Source organism: Fusarium odoratissimum (assembly GCF_000260195.1).
Source record: "Fusarium odoratissimum NRRL 54006 unplaced genomic scaffold supercont1.64, whole genome shotgun sequence".
NCBI lineage: Eukaryota > Fungi > Ascomycota > Sordariomycetes > Hypocreales > Nectriaceae > Fusarium > Fusarium odoratissimum.
The window spans coordinates 1,244-29,086 of NW_022158787.1; the positions used below are offsets into that span (position 1 = coordinate 1,244).

Consider the following 27,843-nt stretch of genomic DNA (forward strand, 5'->3'; position numbering starts at 1 on the left):
ATTAAGTACTTAAATAGTACCTATAGTATTATATTAACTACGAATAGAATAATTAAGTTAAGAAACTACTAATAGCCTAACTTGCCTATAATACTGCATATAATGAAAGTATAAAGCTTATACCAGCTTATACTAACTTTAGATTTATATTAAATGCATATTATAATATATAATAAGAAAAATCTATTAATCTAGCTGCTATTATTAAAAGTAATAATATAAAAAATCTATATAAAGAAATAAAAATAGAACTTAAATTTATTAGAAAATAAATAAAAAACTACTATAACCTAAAATAATTAAAGGGATTAACCTTTTTAGAGGGAGATATAGTTTACCTAGCTATAAAAAACATTAAAACAGACTAATTAATATATAAATTAGATTATAAATTTATTAGATCCTATAAGGTACTATAAAAAATTTTAAAAAATAATTATAAACTAGATTTACTACTAAAAGTTAGACTCTATCTAATCTTTTATATTTTATTACTTGAATTAGCAGTAGATATAATATAAGTTAAAATAGGCAATAAACCTTAAGAAATTATAGGACTAGAAATCTATAAAGCAAAAGCTATTAGAGATATATGTAAAATTAATAGTTAAAGAGAGTATTTGGTAAAATGGAAAAACTACCTAGAAAATGAAAATACTTAGGAACTACTTATAACGGTTGGTTTCTAACTGTGGATAAACTAAGCCGTGCTAAGTTTATTATTGGCAGATGGCGTAGGGCGTGATGCTGAGCTTATCGAAGTGTTATATCTCTTAATGGTAGATTTAATGCGTATTAGGCTTAATTAATATAAAGAAGTTTTATTAATAGCTAGTAAGATAAGTTCTATAGAAGTATAATAAATATAGTCTATATACTTAAGGTAGTTACAGAGTAACCTGCGCGGTTACTATATAATTCTAAGAATTACTGGTATTTTTAAAGTGACTATTATAACCGGATCTTAGCAGTTACGAATAGAATCTCTTAGTCTGTAATGACTATGCGTAATTAGTAAAAAATATAGGGTATATGTGACGTAACTGCTAGGATTATAACATAATCTCTCCTCTCTCTTGGTCTCGCCTTTGAGACCTTACTTACCCTAAGTGCGTTGTTTCCTCTCTGTATAAGTCCTAACTTATTCTTGTAATTATTTCTCTTAATGTGCTAATTATATCTTCTTCAGAAACTTAGCATTATCTTACCTAAGCAAAACTTATTACATCTACAGGTTACAAAATCATACCTTATTCTTTTTGCGCCAAGAATTATAAGAGGTATATAATAAAGGAAGGTTAGAAGAATTATTCTGAGTATACTCGTCGGGGCCGTTCTTATGATAGGAAGGGCGTTTCTTTGTCTAAAGGTTTATCGTGCCTTTTTTAGGTGAGTATTTTCATCTTTACTAATTTTCTTTCTAGCCGATTACTTGGTTTAGGAGAAGAACCGGATTGAGGCTAATAAGGAGGCTACCGAGGAAGAGCTTATTAACTTGCAAAAATAATTGAATAAGCGTTTATCGAAGCTTATATATCTTCGTCGTTAGAAGCGCCTTATCTAGGCAAAGGGTTTATAGGTATTAGAAAAGGATTTTACTGCAATAGATAATTATAAAAAGGCAGAGAACTTAGTTTCTAATTCTAATAGGATGGTTGAGTTGGTTGAGGCTGGTGCAACTAATCTTATTAATTGGTCTGTTGTCTTTGACCCTTCTTTTGTTATAACTAGTAAAAACTTTTTAGAAGTCGTTGGGCATTAACGAGGTATTTTAGTAGTTTTTATGTGTTTTCGCTTTCTGGGTAGTTTTTCCACTTAATTAGGTACATTCTTTATCCGTTGATTATATCTGTTTTCCTAATTGCTTCTGCTTCATAGGTTTCTAATCCTGTGATTTATCGTGGTTTGTTGCCTGTTTTGACTTATATAGTATCTGCTGCTAATTTAAGTAATGAAATGTAAAAGACTAGATAGAGCCTAACTTTCGGTGATAGGTCCAGTTTGTAGTTGTTTTCTGAGATTTTCTGTAGTACTTTATAAGGTCTGATGAATTTGTAGTCTAATTTATATATCGGTTGATCTGTTTTGATGTTTTTTGTGGCTAGGTAGACCATATCTCCCTCCGAAAAGGTTAGTCCCTTTAACCGTTTTGGATCATAGTAGTTTTTTATGCGTTTTCTGACAAATTCAAGTTCTGTTTTTATTTCTTCATGTAGATTTTTAAGGTCGTTACTTTTGATTATAGCAGCTAGGTTAATTGATTTCTCTTGTTGTGTATCGTGGTATGCATTTAGTGTAAATCTGAAGTTAGTATAAGCTAGTGTAAGCTTTATACTTTCGTTATAAGCGGTATTATAAGCAAGTTAAGCTATTAGTAGTTTCTTAACTTAATTATTCTGTTTATAGTTAATATAACACCATAGGTATTATTTAAGTACTTGATTTATTTGTTTAGTTTGTCTATCGACTTGCGGTCGAAATGCTATCGTAAGTCGGTGGTTTAATCCAAGTTGTGCCATGAGTAATTGCTAAAATGTTACTATAAATATAGGTCCTCTATCTGAAAGGATTTCTGTAGGTAACCTATGTATGCTAATAATGTGTTGGTAAAAAATATAAGAAAGTTCTTCTGCGTCTGTTGCTTCTCTGTAGGGTAGATAGTAGGAAAATTTCATAAGTTGATTTATAATAACTATAATGCTGTCGTAAAAGATTCCGGTTGAGGGTTCTTCTAATAAGGGTAACTTCGTAATAAAGTCTATTGTGATTAAGTCCTAAGGTTGTTATACTACCGGTAGTGGTTATAGTTATCTATATGGTTTATATCTCTGGGCTTTTATTCTTATATAGAGGTCATATTATTTAATAATATCTTCTATGTCCCTTTTTATAAACTTATATCCTTAGTCTTGTAGTTGTTTTACTGTTTTCTTGACACCTTGGTATCTGTGTAGCAGATGTGAATAAAAGTTGCAAAGGAAGTCGCGTTCTTTGTCTAATAGGAATTTTATTCCTTTTGTTATTCTTGTAATTGTTTTAATAGGTTAAGTAAACTGGTATTCTTCTTTGGGGTTGAATTCTAGGAGTTGTTCTTTTGTTTTTATAGTCTCTGTGTTAAAGTTGGGTTGTCGACTAATGGCATCTATGCATCTATTATCTATGCCTTTATAGTGTGCTATAGTGAAATCGAATTCATATAGGTATTCTGTATAGCGTAGTTATCGTTGGTTTAGCTCTTGCGTTATTGCAAAGTAAGCTATATTCTTATGATTAGTAAAGACTTTCACTGGGTGCTTACTTCCTCTAAGGTAGTATCTGAACTCCTTAAAGTAGTTGATGATAGCTAGGAATTCTTTGTTATAGATAGGGTAGTTAAGTTCTGCTCTGTGTATCTTATGAGAATAGAAAGCAATAGGGTGTAATACACCGTGGTCATCTTGTTATCCTATTTGTCCTCCTAAGGCAAAGTTAGAAGTATTGGTCTCAAGTTTAACTTACCAGTCAGGATTAAACATAACTAGAACGGGTTCGTTTATAATAGCTGACTTAAGCTGTTCAAAAGCTCGTTATGCCTTATCGTTCTATTAGAATTGTTTATCCTTTTTGGTGATCTCCGTAAGAGGGATAGCGATTCTACTAAAGCCTTTAATAAATCTTTGGTAATAGTTAGCAAATCCTAAGAAGGATTGGGTTTCTTTTACCGATATAGGTGGTTTCTATTTAGCAACTACTGTAATCTTCCGTCTATCTATTCTGATTTTATTATATAAGATTTCGTGTCCTAAGTACGTTACTTAAGACTAATAGAAGTGACTTTTAGTAGGTTTGATGAGCATGTTGGCGTCTTATAGTGCTTTAAGAACCTTATAGACGTGTTCTATATGCTCTTCTTCTATATTAGAGAAGATAAGGATATTATCTAGGTAGCAAACTATAAAGATATTAAGATATTCTCGAAGTATGTTTATAATTATGCGTTAAAATACTATAGGTGCGTTAGTTAATCTAAAAGGCATAACTAGGTATTCGAATAATTTGTATTTTGTTTAAAAGGCTGTCTTCTATTCATTGCCTTCTTTAATTCGAATAAGATTATATGCGGATTTAAGATTAAGTGCTATAAACTATTTCTTGCCAAATAGGCAGTCCTTAAGTTTAGTGATAAGCGGTAATAATATTCTATCTTTATTTATAATCTTATTAAGTTATTAGTAATCCACTATAAGTCTTAGTTTGTTAGAGTTGGGTTTTGGTATAAATATAACCGGGTATCCTGCTGAGGATTTCGATGATCTAATATATCCTTTCCGTAGTATATCGTTTAACCATTCTCTGAGTATATCGAGCTTATCTCGAGATAGGTTATAAATAGGGAAGAATTTCAGGTTCTTTCTATCTTTTAGTATGATTTCGATATTATAATCTGTATATTGGGGTAACTTTATATTAAGTTCTTCTTGAAATAGTTTTTTATAAATACGATACTTCGGTGGTATATTCTTGAGTTATTCGTTAGATTCCTTTGTGGCAATCTGTTTTATCTATTTAATATCTTGGTCTAATTGTCTGAATTGTCCTTTAAGAGTTGCTATTATTTGTCTGATGCGTTTCGTTCTGCCTTTGTGGTGCTTATATTATGTTCCTTTTGGAATAGGTAATACTCTGTTGCGCCTATCTTCGCTGCTCTTATTAGTCGAAGTTTAAGATCTCATGTTATCGTTATCTAAATCGAACTTATTATCTGAAGGGTGATCTTTGCAGTTTACCTGGCTAGTTCTCTAGTTAATTTATATATTATAGCGTTATAACTATAGAAATCCAAGTACTAAATCGTGTTTCTATACTAGGATAATATCGAAGTTAATACCTTGGTTTTTTCCGTTAATAAATACCTTAAGGTAATTAATCTCTCAGGTAATTTTTCTATTATCGTAACTATAGGTGCCTCCTTCTCTGTCCTTTACGGTGTAGGGTTCCTTTTTATTTCTCCATAGTAGCCTTAGTTTATTAACCATTTCAGGGGAAATAAAATTTATATCGGCTCTGCTATCTATAAGTGCATTTAGCTACTTATCCTTAATTCTGACTTTTAATTCTAGGCAGGTTTATTAACTTCCTTTTATAGTCGTTCTTAGAGCTTTTTCTAGGAGTTTGTTTTCCTCTGCTCTTTTGCCTATCTGCCGCTCTATTACAGATGGCATATGCCTTTTCCCTATAGGTAGTCTATGCTGTATTCGCTTCTAGTGCAGTTAATATTATCAGGATATTCGTGTTAGGTGGCAAGTCGTTGTTAGTATACAGCTTCTATTTTTCCTACTTCGTGGTCTAGGATAATATCTGCTTTTTCTTCTTCGGTAAGGGGTCTTCCTCTTTCTTATTCCAATTCTTCTAAGCGTTCTTATAGTCATTACTTGTCTAGCTATCGGATAACATCTTATTTATCTCAAGATACTTCTTCTTCCTATTAGGTAATATCTTAGTTAATTTGGTTAAGTTCCTGGTTAAGTGCTTCGTCCTCGGTGATCTTAACTTCTTATTATACTTTTTGTCTCCACTGGGTAATATATCAGGAATTCTAGATATATACTAGAGCTTGTTCTTGTGTTTTAGTATAAGCTTCTAGTTTTGCTACTTGAGATCCTCTATATCTCTTTGTAACTTAATATCCAACAGTATTAATAATTATATAAGGTTTTTATTCTTAATGCTTATTAATTTATACTAGGAAGCAATTATTTGCTATCTTATCTTACTAGTATTATAGGCAGTAGTATTATATGCATAATATCTATAATATCTGCTAGTAGTTTAGGTAGTTTAGGTATCTCCTTAGATCTTTTTTGATCTAAATGTATTCTTTAGGTGTTATAGAGTCTTCTACTGCTTCCTTTATATATACTTAGATATAGATATTATTATCTTATTCTGTAATTGCACGTTCTCTTGCAAGTTCTGCATATTTCTAATGTTTATTATTCCAGAAATGGACTCTGTGTTTATCGTATTAGGGTACAATTTCTGCATTCTAGACTATTTTGTTTTCCTTATATCTAATACGTCTAGAGTTAAATTCTCTCTAGACTTAACAAGATTCTAGATAGTTTAGATTATTAGTGTGTCGGTTTGGTTGTTTTGGGGTAACTTTAATAGGGATTTTATCTACTGCTAAGTAGGATCTTTGGTTATTTCTTATAGTACTTAGTTCATTGTCTAGGTTAGGGTTAATTTCTTTTCTCTTTTTGACTATAAAAATGGATTTTCCTTTGATGGTATATTATGTTTCTGGTTTGGGTACTGGCACCTATTTGAGTTTGACTTCTGCGTCTTGTTTTGCTTTTAGTCTTTGTTATTTTTATTATTTGCTTTCTTTTCTTCTGAATTTAGGATCTTCTTGTCTTTTCGCGTTATATGCTCTTTTCTTAGCTTGTTTTTTGCTTTTGCTTTGCATATAGGTCGTTGCTATAAGAGCTAGGTGTCCTAAGATAGGTTGTTATTCTGGTTCTAGATGTAGGTAGTATCTCTTAAGGGTTTCTTCCTTGCCAAGGAATGGATCTTAAATATTAAGAGATAGGTCGAAGTTCCTAATATATTTTATTGGTTTGGTTATATCGTAACTGTCTTTGCAGATTATGTTAATAGTTCTGATTGCCATTTGGGGTTCTTTGTATTTCTTGACTATGTTAATCTTCTTTTTTTCTAGGACTGGTCTATACTTCTGGTTAGTCTTGACGGGGTTCTTATATTCTGAATCGTAATGTCCTTTCTTGCCGTAGTTCTAGCAAGTAATTTTAGATTTATCTTTCTTAGTTATTCTGATGGTTATTGGTCTAGAGTCGGTGCCATAAGAAGTATTGTTATTTCGTTTCTTTCCCTAGTTAGCGTCGTAGTATGGCTTATTTCCCTGGCATCCTTGGTTATTTTAGTTATAGCGGATTCTCTATTAGAATTACATATCGTCGACCTCAATGGCTCTGCCGATATAGTTGACCAGTGTCCTTAGTCTAGCTTCCTTATAGAGTTCTGCTTAAACTATTTCTTTAAGTCCGTTAAAAAAGAGCGATATAAGGGGTTCCTGGTCCTATCCTAGCTTAGTAGCTAATTAGAGAAATTTAGTTTTATACTCTAATGCAGATTTGGTTTATTAAAGTACTTTAATCTTTCTTTCTGCTTGGCTCTTTTTATTGACTAACCTAAATGCTTATTATATAGCTTTCTTAAATTTAGTGTAGTTATTATAAATTTAAAAAGTTCTAGGTGGCAGTTTGTCTTCTGGCGTAGTAGTGATTGCTTCTAATATAGGTTAAAACCATTAGGCGGCATTGCCTTTAAGACGTCCTAATGCATATATAACCCTATTACTATTATTGGCGAACTGGTTTAGAAAGTAACTTATATAGGCTTGGCATTAAGTAAGGAAGGTAGCCAGTCTGGCAGGGTTTCTATCAAATAATTTAGGTGCATTGGGTTTAAGAATTTCCCCTGACTCTTTCCCATTTACTGCAGTGGCAGTAAGTTAATGCATTTCCTAAATTACGTTTTAGTAGTTGGCGGCCTGCTGTGCCTGGAGCGCAGCGGCTTTAGCTAAGGCTTATCTAAGGTTATCTATTTCGGTTGTTATATTAGTTATCTGCTGACGGAGCTAGGTAATATTAGAGTCGGTGCTACTCTTAGAATTATTGTCCATATCCTAATTATTGTTAATAGGTGCTAGAGCAGCATGAGGTGCAGTATGTTACTGTGCAGGGTTAACGTGGGCAGCCATTGCATTTATATTACTTAGCGTTATGTAGTATGGTCTAAATAAGAGCTATTAATGTGTAACGGTTGGTTTCTAACTGTGGATAAACTAAGCCGTGCTAAGTTTATTGTTAGCAGATGGCGTAGGGCGTGATACTAAGCTTGTCGAAGTATCATGTCTCTTAATGGTAGATTTAATGCATATTAGGCTTAATTAATGTAAAGAAGTTTTATTAATAGCTGGTAAGATAAGTTCTATAGAAGTGTAATAAATATAGTCTATATACTTAAGGTAGTCACGGAGTGACCTGCGCGGTCACTATGTAATTCCGAGAATCACTAGTGTTTTCAAAGTGACTGTCGTAACCGGATCTTGGCGGTCACGAATAGAATCTCTTAGTCTGTAATAACTATATGTAATTAGTGAAAAATGTGGGGTACACGTAACGTAACCGCTAGGATTGTAACACTACTGAAATACCTCGTTAATGCCTAGCAACTCCTGAAGAACTTTTATTAACTATAACAGAAGGATTAGAAAAAGGAATATCTGCAAAAATAGAATTCTAGTTAATTACGTCTATAGCACTGCAGGACTAAGCCTTAGATACCACGGATAACTCTGCCTAGTTAATAGAGAAACTACCTTACTCCTCTAAAGATTGCATTCTATGAGAAAATAACTTATTACCCTATTCCTTAAGATAATACTTCATCTTATAAATACAAGCTAAGTAAGCTATAGCCTCCTCGAGAGCCTCCTTAGCTTTTTGCTCATCCTCTTCTAACTTTTTATACTCTCTTATATTTTTTAAAATTATAAATATTAGTAGTTAACCAGAAATATGAAAAAACGCCGACCTACGAAAAGTTATAATACTAGAACCGTTATAAATTACCTTGGTATTTATGCAGTTCCTATAATAGTTTGATTTTTCGTCCTTAGCCTTATAAAGAAGACTACAACGGAAGCATTAGGAGCACGGCATAATATAGTTACTAAAGTTGTAAATATATTATGCAAGAGTACCAGATTTAGAAGTTTTTATATGTTTTTTCTTAGAAACTCGACCTAATATAATAATTAGTAAGATATACAGATAAAAACAAAATAAGTCTAAGTTAGTACTTATAGTTTAAACTAACGAGATAAAAGATAAGCATGGCCTTAAGGACAAGACCTAGAGGAGGGGAGAGATCATGTTATAACCCTCGCGGTTATATCACATATACCCTATAAATTCTCCATATTAAATACTAATTATAATAAGACCGAGAAGTCTCTTTTTCGGTCCTCTAACTTTAACTAATGATTTAAGGACCGAAATATTGCAATAACAGTCTAAGACCAATTAACTATATACTTAGTCTAAGAAGATAAGTACCACTAAGTATTAATAACGTAATAATATATAAACTATAATTACTACCTAGATAGATATAAGCTTATTAGCTATTAATAAAACTTCTTTATATTAATTAAGCCTAATATACATTAAATTTACCATTAAGAGACGTGACACTTCGATAACCGCTTAGCATCACGCCCTACGTAATCTGCCAACAATAAACCTAAGCATGGCTTAGTTTAACACAGTTGGACCCAACCGTCACATTGTATACCTTAATTTATTTATCTCCGTATCTAAGGATTAGGAGCCTCTTAAACTGGCTGCTTCCTTTAAGATGGCGGGTATTTCTTAGGTGTGTTATTAGGGAAGGTGACCTAACATGATAAGGAATTTGGGGTTTTATATCTCTTTTCGCATAGTATGTATAGTTCTGGTGTCTCAACTGATTGACGGGGGCACTTTGCAGAAATCTCTCTTATAAAGCTATCCCTTGAGTTAGTGGTCCTTGACCTACTTCGCTCCTTGCCTTCGGAGGACGGAGCTTGGAATGTGGTTCTAAAGCTCCTGTTCGCCACGCTCTCGGTAATTGGCTTGTTGCCTCTAAGAGCTTTAACCTCCTGTCGGAATCGGGCAGAGAAGGTGAGTAGGAGATAAGTTCCTTCCTCAATTGCTACCTTATTCTGATCTTGTTTAATCCGAAGGAAAATCTTAAAGTGTTATTCTAGGTTCTCTTGCAGGATCCTTAAATTAAGTATTTAGGTGTTATGCTTCTGCGACTCTTCTAAGTTTTGCAATTCATATTGCCTTTTCCTAAGAAGTGATCCATTCTTTACAGTTTTTTCTGCTGTTTGGTGCTGCCTTTAGCACCTCGAAATACCGTTTTTGAGCTTATTTCCTTCTTAGCGCGTCGTGAATGCCGTATGAGGCTTTAAGGTTGAGAAAGAATAGCAAAATATTGTCATGCTGTGTGGACTCGTTCATGGCAGGGGAATCAACGTAGTGTGGATTGATCTTCTCAATTATCGAGTTGAGCACATTGCGGATGCCATCGGCTTGCTTATTGTATCGGTCGAGGTCGCTTTTGTATATCGTCATGGAAGCCTTGTAATCCTCTTGATCCTCATGTATTAACTCAGTATAAGAAGTCGCTGGGTTATCAGATACGCTGATGGTCAAAGTGGCAGTTGAAGAGCGCGACTAAGGCTCATTTACCTCTTTCGCATGGTAGTCGCTGAATTTAGACCTCCTTGGCTCTTGGACGTGGAGGACTGCGAATTGGCTTAAATAGCCAAGTCTCCTGAGCTCGTGGATTGGTTCAGCAGAGATCTTTATAATATACGACTGCTCGAAAGAGTCCTAATCGTTAGGTTAGTTAAGGAGGTAGGTCTTTGTATTTATAACTAATAATATCTTAGTTAATCGTTAAGTGCTGCAATTGCAGTTATTATTTTATTAAATAGCAGTTTATTATTAGTAGTTATAGCTGTCTCTAAGAAGTGTAGCTCTGAGACTGTTAATTATTAAACCGACCATTAATTATTAAACCGTTTTTATTTTATTCGGTGATTTAATTACTTGTCTCTATGGCATTCTAAAATGCAGGGTCTTATCCCTAAAAGAGGGGTGATTATCATGCGACTCTTTGGGTTAAACGCGGCTCCTTTGGTAAAAATGCCCTTTTCACAGAAGTCCCCCTTTGCTTCGAAGGGCTCGAGATTATCTATTTTCTTAATGGACTCGCCTAATCGCAAGTCCACCGAGCACACGGTGTCTGAAGGCGATTCCGGCAAGCTGACCTGGTGCAAACAACCCATGAACAAGCTTGGGCGACCCACGGCAGTCCGACATCAGACATAACCCCGCTGAGCAGGAACGATTGTAATCTAGGCGATGGTCGCTTGTTTCAATATCGTATTAGTGAATATATACGCCAAGCGGCATGTCGTGCTGGTCCGGAGGGTGGTGTCGGCACAGATCAACAGGAGAGCACATGAGATGAATAATAATGCTTATGCTTAAGCTAAACGAGACAGGATAGGGGATTCTTTCTATATCATCCGTCATAAGAGTTCAGCTCTGACCCTCTGTCTACGTACACTAACAGGGGTCCAGGAACCCCAACGCATCATCCAAATACCTTGCTCCAATCCTCGTGCTCGGCGTACTCTTGGAAAGTCCGTGGTCGACGTGCCAGGAGCTTGGCGTGATTGTCATCCGCGTAGGCGGAGCCCCAGATCCTGTGGAACTTGAACATGTCAATCATGTCATCTACCACGTGAGGCGGTAGACCAGCACGCGCCAAGTCTGCCCTGACCTGCTCGTCCGTCACTTTGTTGTATCTTATATCCCTACCCGTCGTCTCGGACAAGACTTTCACCTGATCTTCAACAGTGACGATGTCGCCGTAGGCCCAGATGACCTTGCCCTCGCCCTTGTTGAACTCATCTGACTCAATCGCCAACCGGACAAACAAGCCAAAATCGTGGTATGTATCAAGAAGTGGCATTTTCATGTCCGCAGGCCACGTGCCATCAATGACGTAACTGCCGTCTCCGACGGGCCTCGGACGGCTGAATGTCGTAAAGTTGTTCATGTATCCAGCAGCGTGGATATCAACAAAGGGGACACCGATGGCTCGTGCATGATCCGAGATTGCCGCCTTGGAGTCGAAGTGGAACACATTCGTGAGCGTCCCATTTGAGACCTTGGTGGCGTTAGGTTCGGAAGAGATCAGGAGCAGTTTGACACCAGTCTTCCGGGCTGCCTCAACCATGGTCTTGCCCTCAGCGATTTCACGATCTTTATCTAGGTGCTCCCAAAAGTTGGTCATGATCTAGACATCGCTTGTCAGCGTATATCCTCTGCAATGCATCAGTACTCATGCAAGGAGGACGGAGCCTACGAAAATATATGTTGCACCCTGAAATGCCTGCTGGATATCTGCCACATTACCAGCGGACAGGTCAACATTAACGAGCTCGACACCTCGCTTCGCAAGAGCCTGAGCCTTTTCTTTCTTCGTATCTCGGGTAAGGCCACGGATGCGATATGGCTTTCTCGATGCCTCTAGGCTGTTGATGACGCTACCGCCCTGGAGGCCCGTTGAGCCGACGACAGCAATGAGAGGCGCAGTAGAATCAGAGGAGATGGTCATGATGTAGGGTGATATAGGTAGATGATAATGAGGAAATAATTCTAAACATAGGGATGTCTAATTACTGCAGTGCGTTTATAGACGGGTTATTCGGCACTTTATAAAGATTAATTCATACATAGTTGTTTCCTAGGTTAGGTCGCTCTGTACTTAGACTGTGTGACTGCAGCCTGTTCCTGAGGCCCGCGCGGGATTACAAAGCGGTGAGGAGGCATATAGGGGTAATTACCTTAAGGAAAAGAGTGTTGGCGGGGCAATCAGACACGGCATTTACAACTGCCGATGTTATGTTATCTGGAGGTCTGTAAATTATTAGTAAGTAGGACATTGGCGGGCGGGTAGCACGGAGGCATCGCGCGCGGCTGTCCTTATAGAGTTAAACTGCAGGCAGGGCATTCTAACTAAAGGAGCTGAATTTCCTAAAATGGAAGAGTTATATAATAGTTATCCTCTTTTAGAAGTAAGGCAGTGTATTTTAGAAATATATTATAAATAAGAAATTTAATTACTTAATTAAAGTTTTAATAATTATTATTTTAATTTATTTTTATTTTAAGTATATAATAAGGTTAATTTTTATAAATTAATAATAATAATAAGTTTATAAAAATAAAAAATTAATTATTAATTTATATTAGTTTTTTTTTTATTATTTATTATTTATTATTTATTATTATACTAAATATATATAAAGAAATTTAGTAAATTTAACTAAAACTATAATTCTGCCTAAACCAGAGACAGTAGCTAAATGGTAATCCTGACGAGTAGTGCTAATAAAGCCATGCGACCTGTTGCCCCTATGATGTATCTCTTGGGGCGCATTAGTCATGCCGCGCGGCATGACTACAGAGTTCGCTCACCGGTAATCCTGACCTATGCGGGATCTGATATCTCAGATATCTAATGAACAAAGCAAGACCGACCGCGCGGGTGTCGGTTTCGATTATAAACCGCGGCTGACAAATCCCGCGTATGATGTTACAGTATCTATAGGACCCCGTATCACACGTGGTCCTAGTCAGAACTCCCATAGATGCCGATGCTATAACATTGTTTCCTAAGGGGTTTCAGTAATCTCTAACATGAAGGCTACACTATATTCAATGCCGTAGCCCTCGGTTGTGTTCGGTATTACTTTATAGTAAGCACTTTTCCAGGAGGCGTAATATTCAGCGGCAGTTGATTTACCCACTCCACGGTACGTTTTGTTCTGTTTTACTCCCACCCAGGAAGTTAGATGTGGAATTGGTTGTTCCTTGTAGCCTTTTGAGTTATAACTTCAAATTTCACTTACGAGCTTGGAACAAACCATTTGCTTCAGGTCCACTATGAAGAAAGCCCAAAGTTTGTCTAAATCTAGCTGACCGAGCGGGGCTTGGCATTGTGAGACCTTCACCCGAGGAACTTCCATTGTCTGGCTTGTTCAACGTTGTATACAGACACACGTCGTAGATCGGCCACTTATCCTTCGTTCGTATGTACCTATGGATCCCATTCTATTGATTTCGTTCTACGAATATACCATGGTTCATTCCTAGTCGGCACATACGTAGACAGTTATGCTGGTTGCGATGACTGTGATAAGACGATACCCTTCCAATGATCACGTTCTGCCAACTACGAGCTCGCTTCACAGTAATACTATGCTGGTGACTTCCAGCACAAATAAGAGGCAAGGACTTCTTTTGCCTTCGAATATCGACTGGCGGAATAGGATAGTGTTGTCCACAAGAAATGCATGGTTTGGGCGCTTTGTGTCGGCGGTTGGTTTGGTGTTGTCCGATGGGCTCAGCGTTGTTTGACCCAAACGGATAGCATTCTTTAGTATCTTGGGCCTCATAAACACTGGGTTCTTCACATAACAGATCGAACTCAATTGTTAGAGAGTAGAGAGGTACGTTGATCTTGCTGAAGACTGGAGACTCAATGGTTGAGGATAAATCAGATGAAGCGGCATTGGCATTGGCTGGTGTACGGCCGGGAGGCTTCCGAATAAGATAGTCAAAAGGCGAGACAGTTGCCAAGGAGATTGGTGACATTGAGTGGCCGGCATAGAAGCTCAAGACATCGGAAAATGGAGGGCTCGTGAAGTACCAGTCATCCAGGAAGGTCTCGTCGTCCAGAACAACATCTGTCGGTTCATGTATGTCACTTGCGATCTGATGCTAATAGCATGGGTTCGACAAACCTGCTGCGTTCATCATATTGTCAAGTATCTGGCATGCTTATCGACCTTCTCTCGAGAATATACACTATGCCGTCTAGCTCTATACGAGTTGGTTTGCGAAATCCTGACATGATAATACTGGACGCCGCTAAATCGCGAGATACCGGTTTATGGAGGTAGCCCCGACATCGGGGCCTCACATCACACGGCCGAACTAGGTAATCAGACTTGTCAACCATCGTCGGGACTTCATCCGCGGCAGCTGAGTCGAAAAAAGTGTGGAGCTCATATGGCCCACTATCGTGAAGCTTGCGCCACGCTTTTGCGATGGTTGGGACTTGTGATCCCAGCTATCACTACTTTCGTCTCTTTAAGCGACTACTCCGACGCCCGCTCTTAGGCTTCAGTGACTCGTGTTAGTCGTGTTAATCAGGTCCCAAAGTCTCTGTTTCAACATTCTCACCGAGAACGCTGCCGTCATGGCTTGTGCCGAAGGTCGCACAGTGGATGGGCTCGAGACTCAGTTCGAAACCAATCACCTAGGCCATTTCTTATTATTCTATCTGCTCAAGTACGTTCTCGTTGATTCATCACCCTCTGTCTTTAACTCTCAGGTGTGACCGGCCGGCATATTAACAGATGCAAATGCAGCACATCCCGCCGCTTAGTAATCGGGCTAGAGCGGGCCGCCGGGATTTAATGTATATGCTAGTTGAACATATAGTTAGTTGTGTTGAGGGGGATGTGTGTGTATTGACTGTGACTAACTAAGGTCTCGGGCCGAGTGGTCCGGCTGATATACGAGGTAGGTGCCTTAGGCACCTTCAACAAGTTGCAAGCTTGCATCGCTCGGCTCGATCAAGCTAGCTTTAACCACCTAAGTCTCGATACGTAGAGATTATTGAACTTTCCGTGAACCCTTTCTCGATCTAGCATTAGCGGAGTAATGTGCCGTCTAAATCTCCGAGGACCATCCAATCAACGTTGCGCGAAATATGCTTGTCGCAATACTTGTATGGTGGAGCTCCAAAGATGGTATAGAAAATGAGACAGTTGAATTATCAGGCTTTGTGACCGTTCAACTTCTTTCTTGGCGATTCGACATTGACCAAATCACTTGCAAATCAAGTGTCCCTGAGTTTACCGCGATTGACCCGCGGTCACCTCTTCACATCAAGCAATCGAGCGGTAGTACACCACGTCCCGCTCAGTCGCCTATATCCAGCCTTCCACCCTCTACGTCCGTTGTTCCAGGCCGCCTATTATCGACTCGGCACGGATATCTGCTCGGCCCGTCCGCGCTCGGATAGTTGTCAACCCCGTGCCCACATCCGGTCCGAGAGTTAGCCCTCTATCGAGAGCGCGGCGTGACCGTGAGCATCGGTAGCAGGGACCCAAAATGATACCGCCTGACAAGGACCAGGAGGTCAGAGGAGTAATCGTACTATGAATAGCTTGACGGACGTTACCCACGAGGGTCACAGCAAGACACCTAAATATCGCAGTAATTTACGTATTTTAACACCACTCATATCCAAATTTTCAAACTAGGCAAAGGTTTCGGCGTATCCGCGGGATCCCTGCCAGGTAAACGATCCCTTGAGGAAACAAAGATGTCAAGTGGGAAGCCTCGGCAACCTAGCACTCTTTTGTGTCTTGCCTTCTTAACAGTCTCTAGCATTTAAATTAGCTTAGCCAGAGCCAGGGTTTGTTAGCCAGAAGAGCTTAGTACCTCTAACATGTCTAGTGCAATCTGGACATTCCCTGACATCCTGCAAGGAGACCTAATGCAGCAAGATGTAAGAATATTAAGGTTTAATAGGGTTACTACTAGGCCATCTTCTTATAAAGCTATTATTCTAAGAGAAAGATAGTTAGCGACTTTAGGGTATGTTTTTATTATCTTATACTATAAGAAATCTATATTTATTAAGGTAAGGAGTTAAATAATAATTAGTACTTAATAAAGGGCACTGGCTATTAGTTTTATTATAACGGTTGCACAAGCCGTTAAACCACAGGGCAAAAGATCGGGCCATAATCGCTATGTAAGCAATTATGGGTGTGCTATAGCTGCCTTATAAAAGCCTTACAGCGCTGTTATAGGCACAAATCGTAACAATTAAGGTCATTGTATTTTTTAGTATAGTATATAACGCCTTATATTATATTATATTATATTAAAAATAAATACCTTATTTTATTATCTTACTTTAACGCCTTTGGCTTTACTTTATATATTACTAAATAAGTATTTTAACTTTTAAATCTTAAAAGGCAAATTAAAGGATATATAAATAACTCCTTAAAGCTAATTATAAAGGCTTTAAAGTCTCTTATAAAGGCAGTAATTAGAATATATTATAAGATTATCTTATTATTTATAAAAAACTAAGAACTTTAATAAGTAAATAAGATACTAAGTTAATACTATAAGATAAAAAAAATATAATTATAAAAAGGAGGAGTACTAATAATAAGGGGAGGTTAAGAACTAAGTAATTAAATAGATATTAATATATAAGTAATAGTTAAATTATTAAGAAGTAATAATTAAGGAACTTTAATATAACTAAGGGAAAGGTATTATAAAATATATAATAAGACTAGGTATAATATAAAAACCCATTAGGTAATAACTAAGATATCTAAGAAAGAGAATATTAAGTAGTTTTAATTAATTAAATAGTTTATTATGTTTTTATAATAGTATATCTTTTAAAGGGCAAGACATCTAGCCCACTCACTTATCTGGCCTACTTACTTATTATATATATTATTATTCTTTATACCCTCTATAAAAGTTTCTTTAAATATATATATATAATTTAATCGCAAACTATAAACTCTAATTCTACAGCTTGGCGGCCCATTCTATATCTAGTAGGCTAGTATACTTCTCGTATTCCTTTAAACACTCCGCGTTGCTTATCGCGCCAGCGTTCTGCACTCTCTCCCCTGTTACAACGCTCTTGACGGCCTTCTCAACCTTCTTACCGCTCATGGTGTACGGGATGTCCCTGACGTGAAGGATATACGCTGGGACATGCCTCGGACTCAGCAATGTTTTTATGGCATCGCGGATCTTTGACTCTAGCGCCTTATCGAAAGCTATGCCATCCCTCGTCTTGATGAACAGTAGAACCTGCTCCTCTTGATCCTTGGGTCGCTGCTGGCCGACCGCGATGCTGTCATCCACCTCGGCGAATCTGCTGACCACGTCGTATATCTCGGCAGTGCCAAACCGAACTCCTTGAAAGCGGTCAGTTTTGTCGCGTCAAAACATAAATATGGGGGGGGGGGGGGGTGGAATTCTCACCGCCAGGGTTGAGGACACCGTCGCTGCGACCATGGACTAGGTAGCCCTTGGTCTTGATATCCCTGCTGACAAAGTCTCCGTGGCACCAGACATTAGAAAAGGTGTCAAAGTATGCATTTCGGTACTTTTCATCTCCTCCTTCGCCCCAGAACATCACCGGCATGCTCGGGAATGGTTTCGTGATTACTAACTCCCCTTTCTGTCCGGAGTCATCGATATTGTTGCCGTTCTCGTCCCAGATCTCTACCTTCATGCCCAGAGCTGCAGTCGCAAGTTCGTTACCATGTATCTGTATTAGATTATTGCCGCCAATAACTGCCAAAGACTGATCAGCTTGATGCAACCCCGCCGCTTCGACTCATGTCAGGACCACTTACTGCCTCCAAGCATGTCCGTCCCTCCCGAACCATTATGGAGACCGACTTCTTTCGGAAAGACTGTGTAGAACCAGTCACAGAGTTCCTCGGAAAGCGCCGAGCCAGATACGAGCACTGTCTGTAAGGCTGCCAGCGACGGTAGCGGACCGTTAAGGTCTCTCATGAGCGTCCCGAGAAATTTTGGACTCGTGCCCCAATGCGTGACGCTGATGTCGATACCACAGTCAGCCTCTGGTAACAGGGGTGAACTTTGATCCATCATATGAGACAACCTACCCTTGTTCTTCTAGAAATCTCAATTGGTAAGACGGTCTCGGATGGAGCGGGCTCCCGTCATAAAGAATGATCTTGCAACCAACGCTGAGAGCTCCCACGAGCATATTCCACATCATCCACCCAGTCTATGAGATCTTGTCAGCGGATGCACGGTCAGAGACGAGTCGGGCAAGTCACGCTTGTATACTGATAGTATATTGAGTTGATGCCAAGGTCCATCGCCAACGCCATATCCATCTTATGCTTTAGTAGCGCACCACCTCCGGAGTGACAGATACCTAAGCCACAGTTAGTCAAAGACCCCCATTTCCAGAGCTCAGAGATATGTGCTATTCGTTGGCTGATAAAGGAATCATTGCTTCGTACACTTTGGCTGGCCAGTCGTTCCGGATCTGCTGACCAGTTAGTTCTTCTTCAGGTCACCAAGGAGCCTCCTGGCTGATACTGACGAATATAAGATGTAGATGGGATGGTCAAATGGAACCTGCAAGAACTGCAGGGGCTCTAGCGGGACGTCGAGGAACTTGTTGAGGGAGATTCTGACTCTAATCAGCAACCTGCTGTGGGCTCCTCAGGAAGCCAGCACTCACACAGTGTCATCTTCCCAAGTTGGGCCGCTGACGACGACCTGCTGGAGCCCAGTGCCTTGATGCTTCAGTTTCTTAACGACAGTTGCCAGCTTCTTGCGGAGGTCTCGCGACTTGCCCCCGTAGAGGACACGAGATTCGAGGAACAGGGCCTTGGGCTGAGACTGGAGATACCTCTCGACAATCCCATTCACCCCCATCTCGGGCGAAGTGGAAGAGAAGATGGCGCCGATGCTGGCACAGGCGAGCAGAGTCAACACCGCCTCTAGAGAGTTTGTCATGACAGCTAAGTAAAAGTCAGTGATACCGACGTCAAGATATCACACAAGAAGGGGTGCTCTCATACCTGCCACACGATCCATCGCCTTGACATGAGCAATTCTCAGCGCGCTCGCGTACCGAGCTATCTCACGCTCCAGCTGCCTCCACGTCAGATGCTTCCACTGCGTGCTCGCCTCGCGACAAGCCGACACGGCGATCTTGTCGGGATGCGCTGCCAGACCCACGGCGAGCACGTTCTCGGTGAAGTTTAGCCGGGCTCCCGGGTACCATTCTGGTCGCGGCCACATGCGGGAGCCATTACTGACAGCTCGACTAGGCGGCGCTGAGTACACAACGCCACAGAAGTCCCAGATTTCCTGGTAGAATAACTCTGTCTCATTCACCGACCACTTGTGCAGTTGCTCGTAGTCGGCGAGGGCCAGATTGTACTTCAGGTTGACATGTCTTCTGAAGGCCTCCAGCTTTGTCAGTTGGGGGCTTGGATGAGCCCAGGTTGTCATCTTGGTTTGTAGTCAAGATCTGCAAAAGAGTCGAGGTATTTGCAATTCCAAGGTGAATCGAACACTGGACCATCTCCAACGTTTCATACCCACTCTCTTATAACACAGAACTTTGGTTGATTGGTCATTGACACGGCTAACAGAGTCTCCCATTCCATGCCTCGGCAATCAGCGGAGGCTTAAAACGGTGACACTAGACAGGGGAGTTCCTCCGGGCGGTGTGGGGCTTCTCAAGAGAATCTTGCGGAAATTGCTTCTTAGGTTCCTCCGGGAGCATCATCTATGGGTACTGTACCCTATACGACCGGCGCATACTAGTCTCTCCGTTCGGAGGAATCCCGCCTACTATCACCCATGAATCTCGGTGATGCAAGAGTAGGAGTTGTAGTGTGGTGTCTAATGGATTCTCATTAATACTTGATACAAGAAGGAACTCTAGGCAGGCGCTGGCACGATACAGACAGTCTGATTAGCTTTGGCAGCTTGCTTTGATCATCAAAGAATCCAAAATGGAGAATACCGACGTCATCATTGTTGGAGCAGGTCCATCTGGTCTTGCCCTGGCCATCGCCTTGGCCGCTCGCAAGATCAAAGTAAGCTTCACTCTTTATCTTTTGACATCGCGTCACACTAACGGAAACAAGTCTATCGTATTGGAGAAGAACTATAAGATATGTACCGACCCGCGAGCGATCGCCATGGCTGGTGATTCCCAGCGCATCGTCAACCTCCTCGGCGTCAACCGATCTCTGTTGGAAGAGATAGGGCAGGGTTAGTCAAAATCTGGTACATATGCCGCATCAGATATCCTGCTAAGCCTTGTGTGGGACTGCAGTCATGACCTGTATCCATTTCCACCAGAACACTTTCACCTCCAAGCCCTTCGCCAGCATCGAGCATGAACGCGACTGGCTTGAGCAGACATTGCCGCCGGCGTTTGTCTTATTGCAGCCCGAACTAGGTGAGAACATGACATCTGTCCCTTGGATGATGAGCTACGTAATCGTTGACCTCGGCTCCAGAGAAGGAATTCCGCCGCTCGATACAGGCGTCCGAGTATGCCGAGCTGAGGCTGAACTGCACCGTGACAGGGATTCGCGAAGTGGATGGTGGCGTCCAGGCGACCTACCAACGAGAAGACGGCGAGACGATAGACATTCACGGCAAGCATCTTGTTGGCGCAGATGGCAAACGTGGATACGTCCGCAAGGGATATCTCGAGGTCAAAGGAATACAGCAGCTTCCGGGACTGTATGATGGCTGCCAAACCTCATCTCTGCGACAGTGACAGTTCCGAGACCTAACAGTGTCCCAGATACAAGTACGACGCGACTTGGATTGCAGCCAATCTGCGCATCAATCTCCCAACACCCACTTCGCACCCTTCCTTTCCGCCGTGGAAGCTCGGATACCAACCCGAACAGTTGTGGGATATCTTCTGGCCTGAGGGATTCCAGTAAGTTATAGGATTCCTCACCGTTTCTCCTCCCTTGGCTGCGCTTGATAACTGACTATGGTCTGACTAGTTTCTGCACCCACCCTACCATGCCTATTGCAACGGGTCGATTCGGACCGAGACAGCAGAAATACTGGAGGTATTAGTTTAAAAGCCACGAGCTGTTGAAGAGAATCTAGCAGTTCTCACAGTACGTTTATAGGTTCGAATACGAGCTGCCCCCGAATTACATGCCCGACGACTTTGAAGAGCATCTGAAAGAGCAGATGATGCCACACATAACCATTCCAGGACACCTATTCAGGTAGTTATCCCACACAAAGAGATGAGATGATAGTAAGCTAATCAGTCGAAAAAAAGTCGCAAGGGTATGAAACTAGACGAACCGGTCTCCTTCCCATGGGACTGCGTGGAAGTCTTGCGTTGTGCGCCAGCCAAGTAAGCCCCAATGCTATTTCATACCCTGTATTTTGCGTTTTGTCGCTTCCATTCAGTTGAAACTTGCTAATTTCTACTATTCGGGTTCAGCTTCTCGCAAAAAGTCGTGAATCGGTGGTTTCACGGCAACATCTCACTTATAGGTGACGCGGCCCATGTGTTCCCCCCTTTCGGCGCCCAGGGGATAGCGAGCGGTATACGGGACGCGCTGGGGTTGTCGTGGAGGCTCGCGCTCCTCTGTGGCCCCCATTTGTCTTTCTCTACACCAGAGCATCGCGACGTCCTGCTCGAGGGATGGTCACGAGAGCGGCGTAAAGGAGTGGACGTCTCCAGCATCATCACGGCGAGAAGCGGCAACATACTCCTAAGCAAGTCTGCTTCCCTCGTGGGCCTCCTCAAAGTCATTGGCGGAGTGCTAGACCTTTTACCCTCTGTCCGAGACAGGCTGCTGCGATTGAACTTTGACGAAAGTGATGGTCACCGTGGAGTGGACAGCGGCTTCTTTTTGGAGAAGGAAGGGGGAGGCGTCAAGACGGCCCAGGTGTGCCTTAAGACCATCAGTGGCCTCACTCAGCTATCTGATGAGGTCATCTGGGAGCAAAGTGGCGTGCTTACCCTTCTCCTTCTGCGTCACCCTGACAAAGAGGAGGCCGTGGGCATCAAGGAAGCACTCGATGAAGCGAACCTGCCGCCGTACTTTCTCTCGGGGGAGATTATTGAACTATGCGAGGGTGCTACTAACGATGGCACCGAGTTGCTGTCGCATTTGAAGACCAACAAATTCTTTCTCGGCACTGAGGAAGACACCGTGAGGATCATGGCCCAGCCACTGATACCGCACTACAACCCTTCAGCTTTCCGGGATCGGTTCCATCCTGCGACCCGCTATGCGCTGGTCCGTCCGGATCTCATTGTCTTTTCGCAAGCCCGAAGCCCGAAGCAGCTGGGGTTGCAACTGCACGCAGCTCTCAAGATGATGACACAAGCGGTGAAGGAGTAGATAGGTTGCTAGAAAGAGAACTAATTCATGGCATTTTCTCAGGATATAAGTTTTAGTTCAATAAATAGTTGGAAACCCAATGTCCACACGACTATGGCCTCAAAGTTACCTATTCAGGGGTAATAATGGTTTGAAAATGATTAGTTCGCGCGATATGGGTGGACTATGATGTGTTGAGAGTTGAACTAGTACCTTACTCAGAACTGCTCTAAACATATCTGCGGATCCATTCCCGCAGTAACATCGTCCAAGCTTGCAAGATCAAACTCATCGAGCCACTGATAGTTCTGAAGTTGGTAGTCAACATTGTCTGACGACTCTCCGTTGGAATTTGTGGTCGAGTCCCCTGGGACAGCCGAGGCACTGCCGGCTGGGAAGCGGAATGACGAGGCGTCCTCTGCGAGCGGCGATTGCCTATCGACACCATTCTTGTCAGGACACATGAGGGTTCCGTTGAGGGGGCTGGTGAGGTGGATGAGGTAATTGAGGGCGTCTTCGTGTACCGGCTTCTGCCTCGATAATTTAGCCCGCAACAACTTCAATGTATCTGTTAGTAGCCATGTTAACTTTTCAAGTTTTCTTTTATGTATGGCTTTGAAGATGACGTACTTGCCAGACGGCATGCTGCAGCAGAATTTGGAAGTTAGTCGTCAAAAGTTGGCATGTCTGCGAGCCCACTGTCACTCACCTACTGGCCAGTTGATTCCCATCTGATCCAAGAACAACTGGAGAAGGTCGAGGTGTTCACTGGACTTCGACTGAGATGGCGTCGACGTGTTTGTAGCGCCGAGCTCGCCGTCGAAAGCGAGGACGGATGCGGAGAGCAGTATCAGGTACGAGCACATGGGATCTATGGCTTTGAAATAGCCAGGCTTCCAGTTCTGAATTATCCGGACCGTCTCGTTCGCCTTGGATAGGATTGTGAACCATAGGACTTGGAGCTCCGAGCAAGCACTCTGGGTGCTGATCTTTGTTGCACAAATGGACAGCAACACGTTTGCCCTGTTAAAATGAGTGCTGTGTCATGTGTGCAGGCGGGCAACCGCTTGACTCACCCTGACCAAACAAGAAGCACATCTAGCCGACGCTGATGTTCCTCGTCTGTCTCGACAACGCCCAAGTTACGGGTTGCATTGAAAAACCACGGAGGGAGTGCAAAAGACGTTGCCGTGCAGTCGCTCTCAAGCTCGTATAGCCGCTTCTCTATATCACGGCCACGGCTCCGTATCATGAGAGATCGGAGGTCGGTAACTGCTCGCATCAGTGAACATGCACCGAAATATAGGTTCCGATTGCGACACGAAGCCTTGGAGAATATCATGCTCACGGCCTCCCAGTGCTTCGCACCGGCTGAAGGAATGATAAACTGTGACCCATCTTCAGACGATTCTTGGTCACGGAGCGATTGATTCGTGAACTCGGAAACCGATGTTGCCGGCAGTGCCATCTTTGCTTGTAGGTTGTCGGTAATGGGATTGGAGAATGATCTGTTGCCTTGTAACTTAGCATAGAAGTCTTGAATACGGTGGGATTGGATCCCTGGGTTGTGCCTACGCAACAGCACTGCAGCTCGTGTCAAGCGAGTAGATGCACCACCATACGCTGTTCCATTCCTCAGCAGCACGACCTGAGCTGATGTCCCTTTCTTGGCTCCGCAAGTTCATCCCGTCGTCAAAGGTACTGGCCTTACTCGGCTCGCCGGATCTGCTATCGAAGTGAAGAGCATAGTAGAGTTCTGCCATGCGGGTGATCCTCGCGATTTCCGCCACTGTATCCCATCTCATAGTCTCGGACATTTCGTAAATATAGAGCAGGAGAGATGCCTTGAGTTCATCCATGGTGAGATCAGAGCCTTTATTGAGGTTCATGGCAAACTGAGCAAATGGCTTGGACGACGCCGGGCCTCCGAGGACGTCCGGGCTTGCAAATCGAGCCGAGACGGCATAGATGGCCATTTTGAGGCGTGGTGAGAGATCTGGGATTTTGCGGCTTGACAGGCAAGGGTAGGGATGGCGGAATAAGGGATAAATCGGCTGGAGGTGTGTAAAATACAGATCTAACCTATGCCCAGGAGGGTCAGACAACTCTTGAACGCTTCAATTGCGATAGAATCTGGGCCACACACAAATATGCTTCAAGCTCGGGGTTGAGTCCTAGGCAGTCCTTGGGAAAGGATTGGCCTAGCGGATAGTATGGCGAGACGTGACCGACTGGATTGTTGCGCCATGGACACTCTGCGATGGCATCATGATCCATCCGCATCCACCCCGCCGAATCGACAATGTCGATTGAGTTAGCGATGGCCTCGTGATGCCTACCACGCTCCTCTGCAAGTGATGAGGGCAAGGACGGAGCGCCTCGACGTGCCCGAATCCCGGATGAAATAGTTGAGCTAGCATCAGAAAAGGATCTGCTCCACTTCTGGCAACCCTTGGGAGGTCCTGCGCAGCGACAAAGATCAGCTACCGTCATACCCAACAATCCTACTCAGAGTGTCGAGGAATACCAGGTTTTCTTCTTCGCCTGCTGTAGGTGCAAACGGCATGGCGGGACCGGCAGGTTCCACAGGCCGGGCGGACCATGTCACCTGGAGAGAAATCAGCAAGCGAACACGTCCACGCATCTGACGCGCTTGAAGCTCACATTTTGTCTTCTTTCTGTGTCTCGGCGTGCTGTGTCAGCAAGAAATGGCTCAAAGCAACAACAAGCATCCGATTGGACAAGCGACGCACATTCTGCAATGATCACAGACCCGGAACTTGACTGCTTCCTGCTGGCCATCGGACGGGTCCAGTCTTGGTGAGGCAGGCTGAGCAGTGGAAGTGCTAGACGTTTGAGAGAGCATGATGGAATTTCGTCAGAAGTGTGCTATCGAGTCCGTAGAAAGGCTTTCGGCGAATCTTGCACGGTGGCTCGAGGATATAGAGAAGAGGAAAGGAAAAGACAGCACAGCACAGCGAGAGGTGGAGGATGAAGTGGATGGATGCATCAGAAGGAGTCGGCTTCCCCGCAATCCGGGTTCCACTAAAGTCACCTCGGCGATTACGCCAAGGCTCCATCAGGCATAACGCCATGTACCTCGACTCTATTTCGTAAGTCATTACAAGTACCAAGGTGTTTTGTTGTACAGGTTCAAGATCGTGAGGACTTTAATCACAGGCTAATATAGGTGGGAAATGATGTACCCAATAACCCTTGCGAATCCCTGTTTGACGAGGGCCTCCCCGCAATTTCAAACGAGGCTTGTCACCTGAGTGTTCCGACCCGCGAATGGCATTGAGGCCTGATATTGAGCTACGGGGCACATCTTGCTACATTACGGTATCGGTATCTCGGACGGCAGTTACACACAGATCTTGTCCCGCCGGTGGAATCGCACCAATAACCCCGTCTGCTTAGCAAACCAATACGTCTTCACCCTCCACCGTGGCTCGCTCGACGCCCACTCTAGGTCGAACTGCCTCAACACCTGCGGTACGAACTTGGACATCTCCATGATGGAGATGTTCTTGCCGATGCACGTCCGCGCGCCCGCACCAAACTACATGCCGTGTGGTCAGCCTCTTCTTGTCCTTCAAGATATCCCATTCATCCGTCCGGCTACTCACCGCCAGGTTGTGCCTGTCCATCAACTTGATGCGTTCCTCGCTGCTGTGTAGCCACCGCTCGGGCTGAAAAGTATCTGCATCTTGTCCAAATATGTCACGTTCGCGGTGGATGACGGCCGCGTTGACGCCGACTATGGTGCCACCTGGCAGATACTCCCCACACAAGCGGGCCCCGTCTGGAGGCACCACTCTCTCTAGCGGGTACGACACAGCAGGGTGCATGCGCAGAGCTTCCTTGATGCATGCTTGGCTATGGATGTCGTAAAAAAAAAGCACTCTGTTGAGGATACAGGAGAGAGAGGCTTACAGATATTCCAGTTCAAGACTCTCAGAAAAGGTGATGATGGGAGAGAGCTTGCCCGCCCTATCTGCCTCGTCAATCTCGTTTTGCAAAGTCTTGTATGCGGACTTGTCGTGGAGCAGATAGTAAAAGATGGATCTCAGAGAGATCCCAGTGGTATCGCTGCCAGCCAATCTGTAGGCCAGTGTCAGAAGGTTTCTGAGAGTCTCGGTTCCAAACATACAGATTGTTCATCAAATGATTCATCAAGTCTCGTTGGCTCATTTGCTGGCCCGTCGACTTTTGTTCCTGCCGAAAGTAGGCCAGGAAGTCTGCTCGTTCACTCGAATATGGCTGCGAGTCGTACTCTCTGATGCAATCTGAAACCATCTACCACGTCTGTCAGTCAGTTGCTGATCCATTACGCCTGGCAACTATCTCTGTACTTGCCTCTGTTGTTATGGCTATCGGATCTGGAACCCCGAGTCGGCCGAGGATCCTTCTCAAGGTAAGATTGCCCAGAAGATATCGGTGCAGCGATGGCACCTGTCCAATGATTCCCGCATATGCGAGCCCCAACTCGATGCCCAAGATGATGTTCTTGACGTCCTTGCGATTTTCCATAAACCCAAAACGTCGGGAGAATGTGATGGCCCCAATGACGTCAAAGGCATACCACTGAGCCCACTTGCCTAGATCAACCACTTGTCCTTGCAAATCGAGCATGGCCTTTGCGAATATGTCGCTGCAGGGGTCGACAAGATATTCCAGCGTCCGCAGCGAAGACATTGAGAACTTCTGGGCCACCGGTCGCTTGAGAGCCTTGTGCTCTTGGGGATCGGTGGTTGTGAACATGCTGTCCATCACTTCGTTCTGGTACAAGACTGACATGGTCTGATAAAAGGGCGACTATCTCGGGGCCTCATGTCAGTTTTTCATCCACATGCCATCCGTCCGTCGGGTCTTGCATACCTTGAGAAACTTGGAGCTGATGCCATAGATGGTTGCTATTGAGGTCGGGTCGGATATGTCAACCACGTTGGGCGCGGTCCGAACTATCGGGCCATACTTGTCATGAAGCGATTTATACTCCTCATGGGCATTGCCTTTCAACACGAGTCCGATGCGCCAGGCTTGTGTGAACTTTGCCACCCAAGGGCCGGGAATTTTACCAAGCCCAGGGCGCAAGATGGTGCGGACGAGAGTGACAAGCCAGCCGACCAGAAGGACGGTAAAGATGATGATGATCTTGTCCTCGGTCATTAGTGACATTGTGTTTGATAGATAATGATCTTGACGCCTCTTTT

At 42.7% G+C, this 27,843-nt stretch overlaps 6 protein-coding genes across 6 annotated transcripts; 1 reads left to right on the top strand and 5 right to left on the bottom strand.

Moving 5' to 3' along the window:
• Window positions 1-11,678: 11,678 nt before the first annotated feature.
• FOIG_16017 (uncharacterized protein) lies at window positions 11,679-11,786 on the bottom strand (the record flags this gene model as incomplete). The annotated part of the gene is made up of 1 exon (XM_031217437.1): window positions 11,679-11,786. The coding sequence occupies one exon, from the start codon at window positions 11,784-11,786 to the stop codon at window positions 11,679-11,681; it is 108 nt and encodes a 35-aa protein (XP_031052812.1).
• Window positions 11,787-17,267: 5,481 nt separating this feature from the next.
• On the bottom strand, window positions 17,268-19,754 carry FOIG_16018 (acetoacetate-CoA ligase; the record flags this gene model as incomplete). Its single annotated transcript, XM_031217438.1, has 9 exons — window positions 17,268-17,665; window positions 17,733-18,047; window positions 18,110-18,315; window positions 18,386-18,510; window positions 18,563-18,663; window positions 18,752-18,777; window positions 18,835-18,930; window positions 18,976-19,258; window positions 19,319-19,754. 9 exons carry the CDS (start codon window positions 19,752-19,754, stop codon window positions 17,268-17,270), a joined length of 1,986 nt encoding a protein of 661 aa, XP_031052813.1.
• Window positions 19,755-20,263: 509 nt separating this feature from the next.
• Window positions 20,264-22,648, top strand: FOIG_16019 (uncharacterized protein; the record flags this gene model as incomplete). Its single annotated transcript, XM_031217439.1, has 9 exons — window positions 20,264-20,347; window positions 20,399-20,525; window positions 20,590-20,715; window positions 20,777-21,005; window positions 21,070-21,210; window positions 21,281-21,349; window positions 21,413-21,514; window positions 21,571-21,648; window positions 21,739-22,648. 9 exons carry the CDS (start codon window positions 20,264-20,266, stop codon window positions 22,646-22,648), a joined length of 1,866 nt encoding a protein of 621 aa, XP_031052814.1.
• A 197-nt stretch (window positions 22,649-22,845) lies between these two features.
• On the bottom strand, window positions 22,846-24,623 carry FOIG_16020 (uncharacterized protein; the record flags this gene model as incomplete). Its single annotated transcript, XM_031217440.1, has 4 exons — window positions 24,203-24,623; window positions 23,704-24,135; window positions 23,337-23,650; window positions 22,846-23,195 (listed from the first exon to the last, which is right to left on the bottom strand). Exons 1-4 carry the CDS (start codon window positions 24,601-24,603, stop codon window positions 22,846-22,848), a joined length of 1,497 nt encoding a protein of 498 aa, XP_031052815.1. The 5' UTR covers window positions 24,604-24,623.
• A 483-nt stretch (window positions 24,624-25,106) lies between these two features.
• FOIG_16021 (uncharacterized protein) lies at window positions 25,107-25,493 on the bottom strand (the record flags this gene model as incomplete). The annotated part of the gene is made up of 2 exons (XM_031217441.1): window positions 25,107-25,320; window positions 25,381-25,493. 2 exons carry the CDS (start codon window positions 25,491-25,493, stop codon window positions 25,107-25,109), a joined length of 327 nt encoding a protein of 108 aa, XP_031052816.1.
• A 498-nt stretch (window positions 25,494-25,991) lies between these two features.
• Window positions 25,992-27,808, bottom strand: FOIG_16022 (uncharacterized protein; the record flags this gene model as incomplete). The annotated part of the gene is made up of 6 exons (XM_031217442.1): window positions 25,992-26,189; window positions 26,257-26,506; window positions 26,564-26,731; window positions 26,781-26,916; window positions 26,983-27,445; window positions 27,509-27,808. The coding sequence occupies 6 exons, from the start codon at window positions 27,806-27,808 to the stop codon at window positions 25,992-25,994; spliced, it is 1,515 nt and encodes a 504-aa protein (XP_031052817.1).
• Window positions 27,809-27,843: the final 35 nt, after the last annotated feature.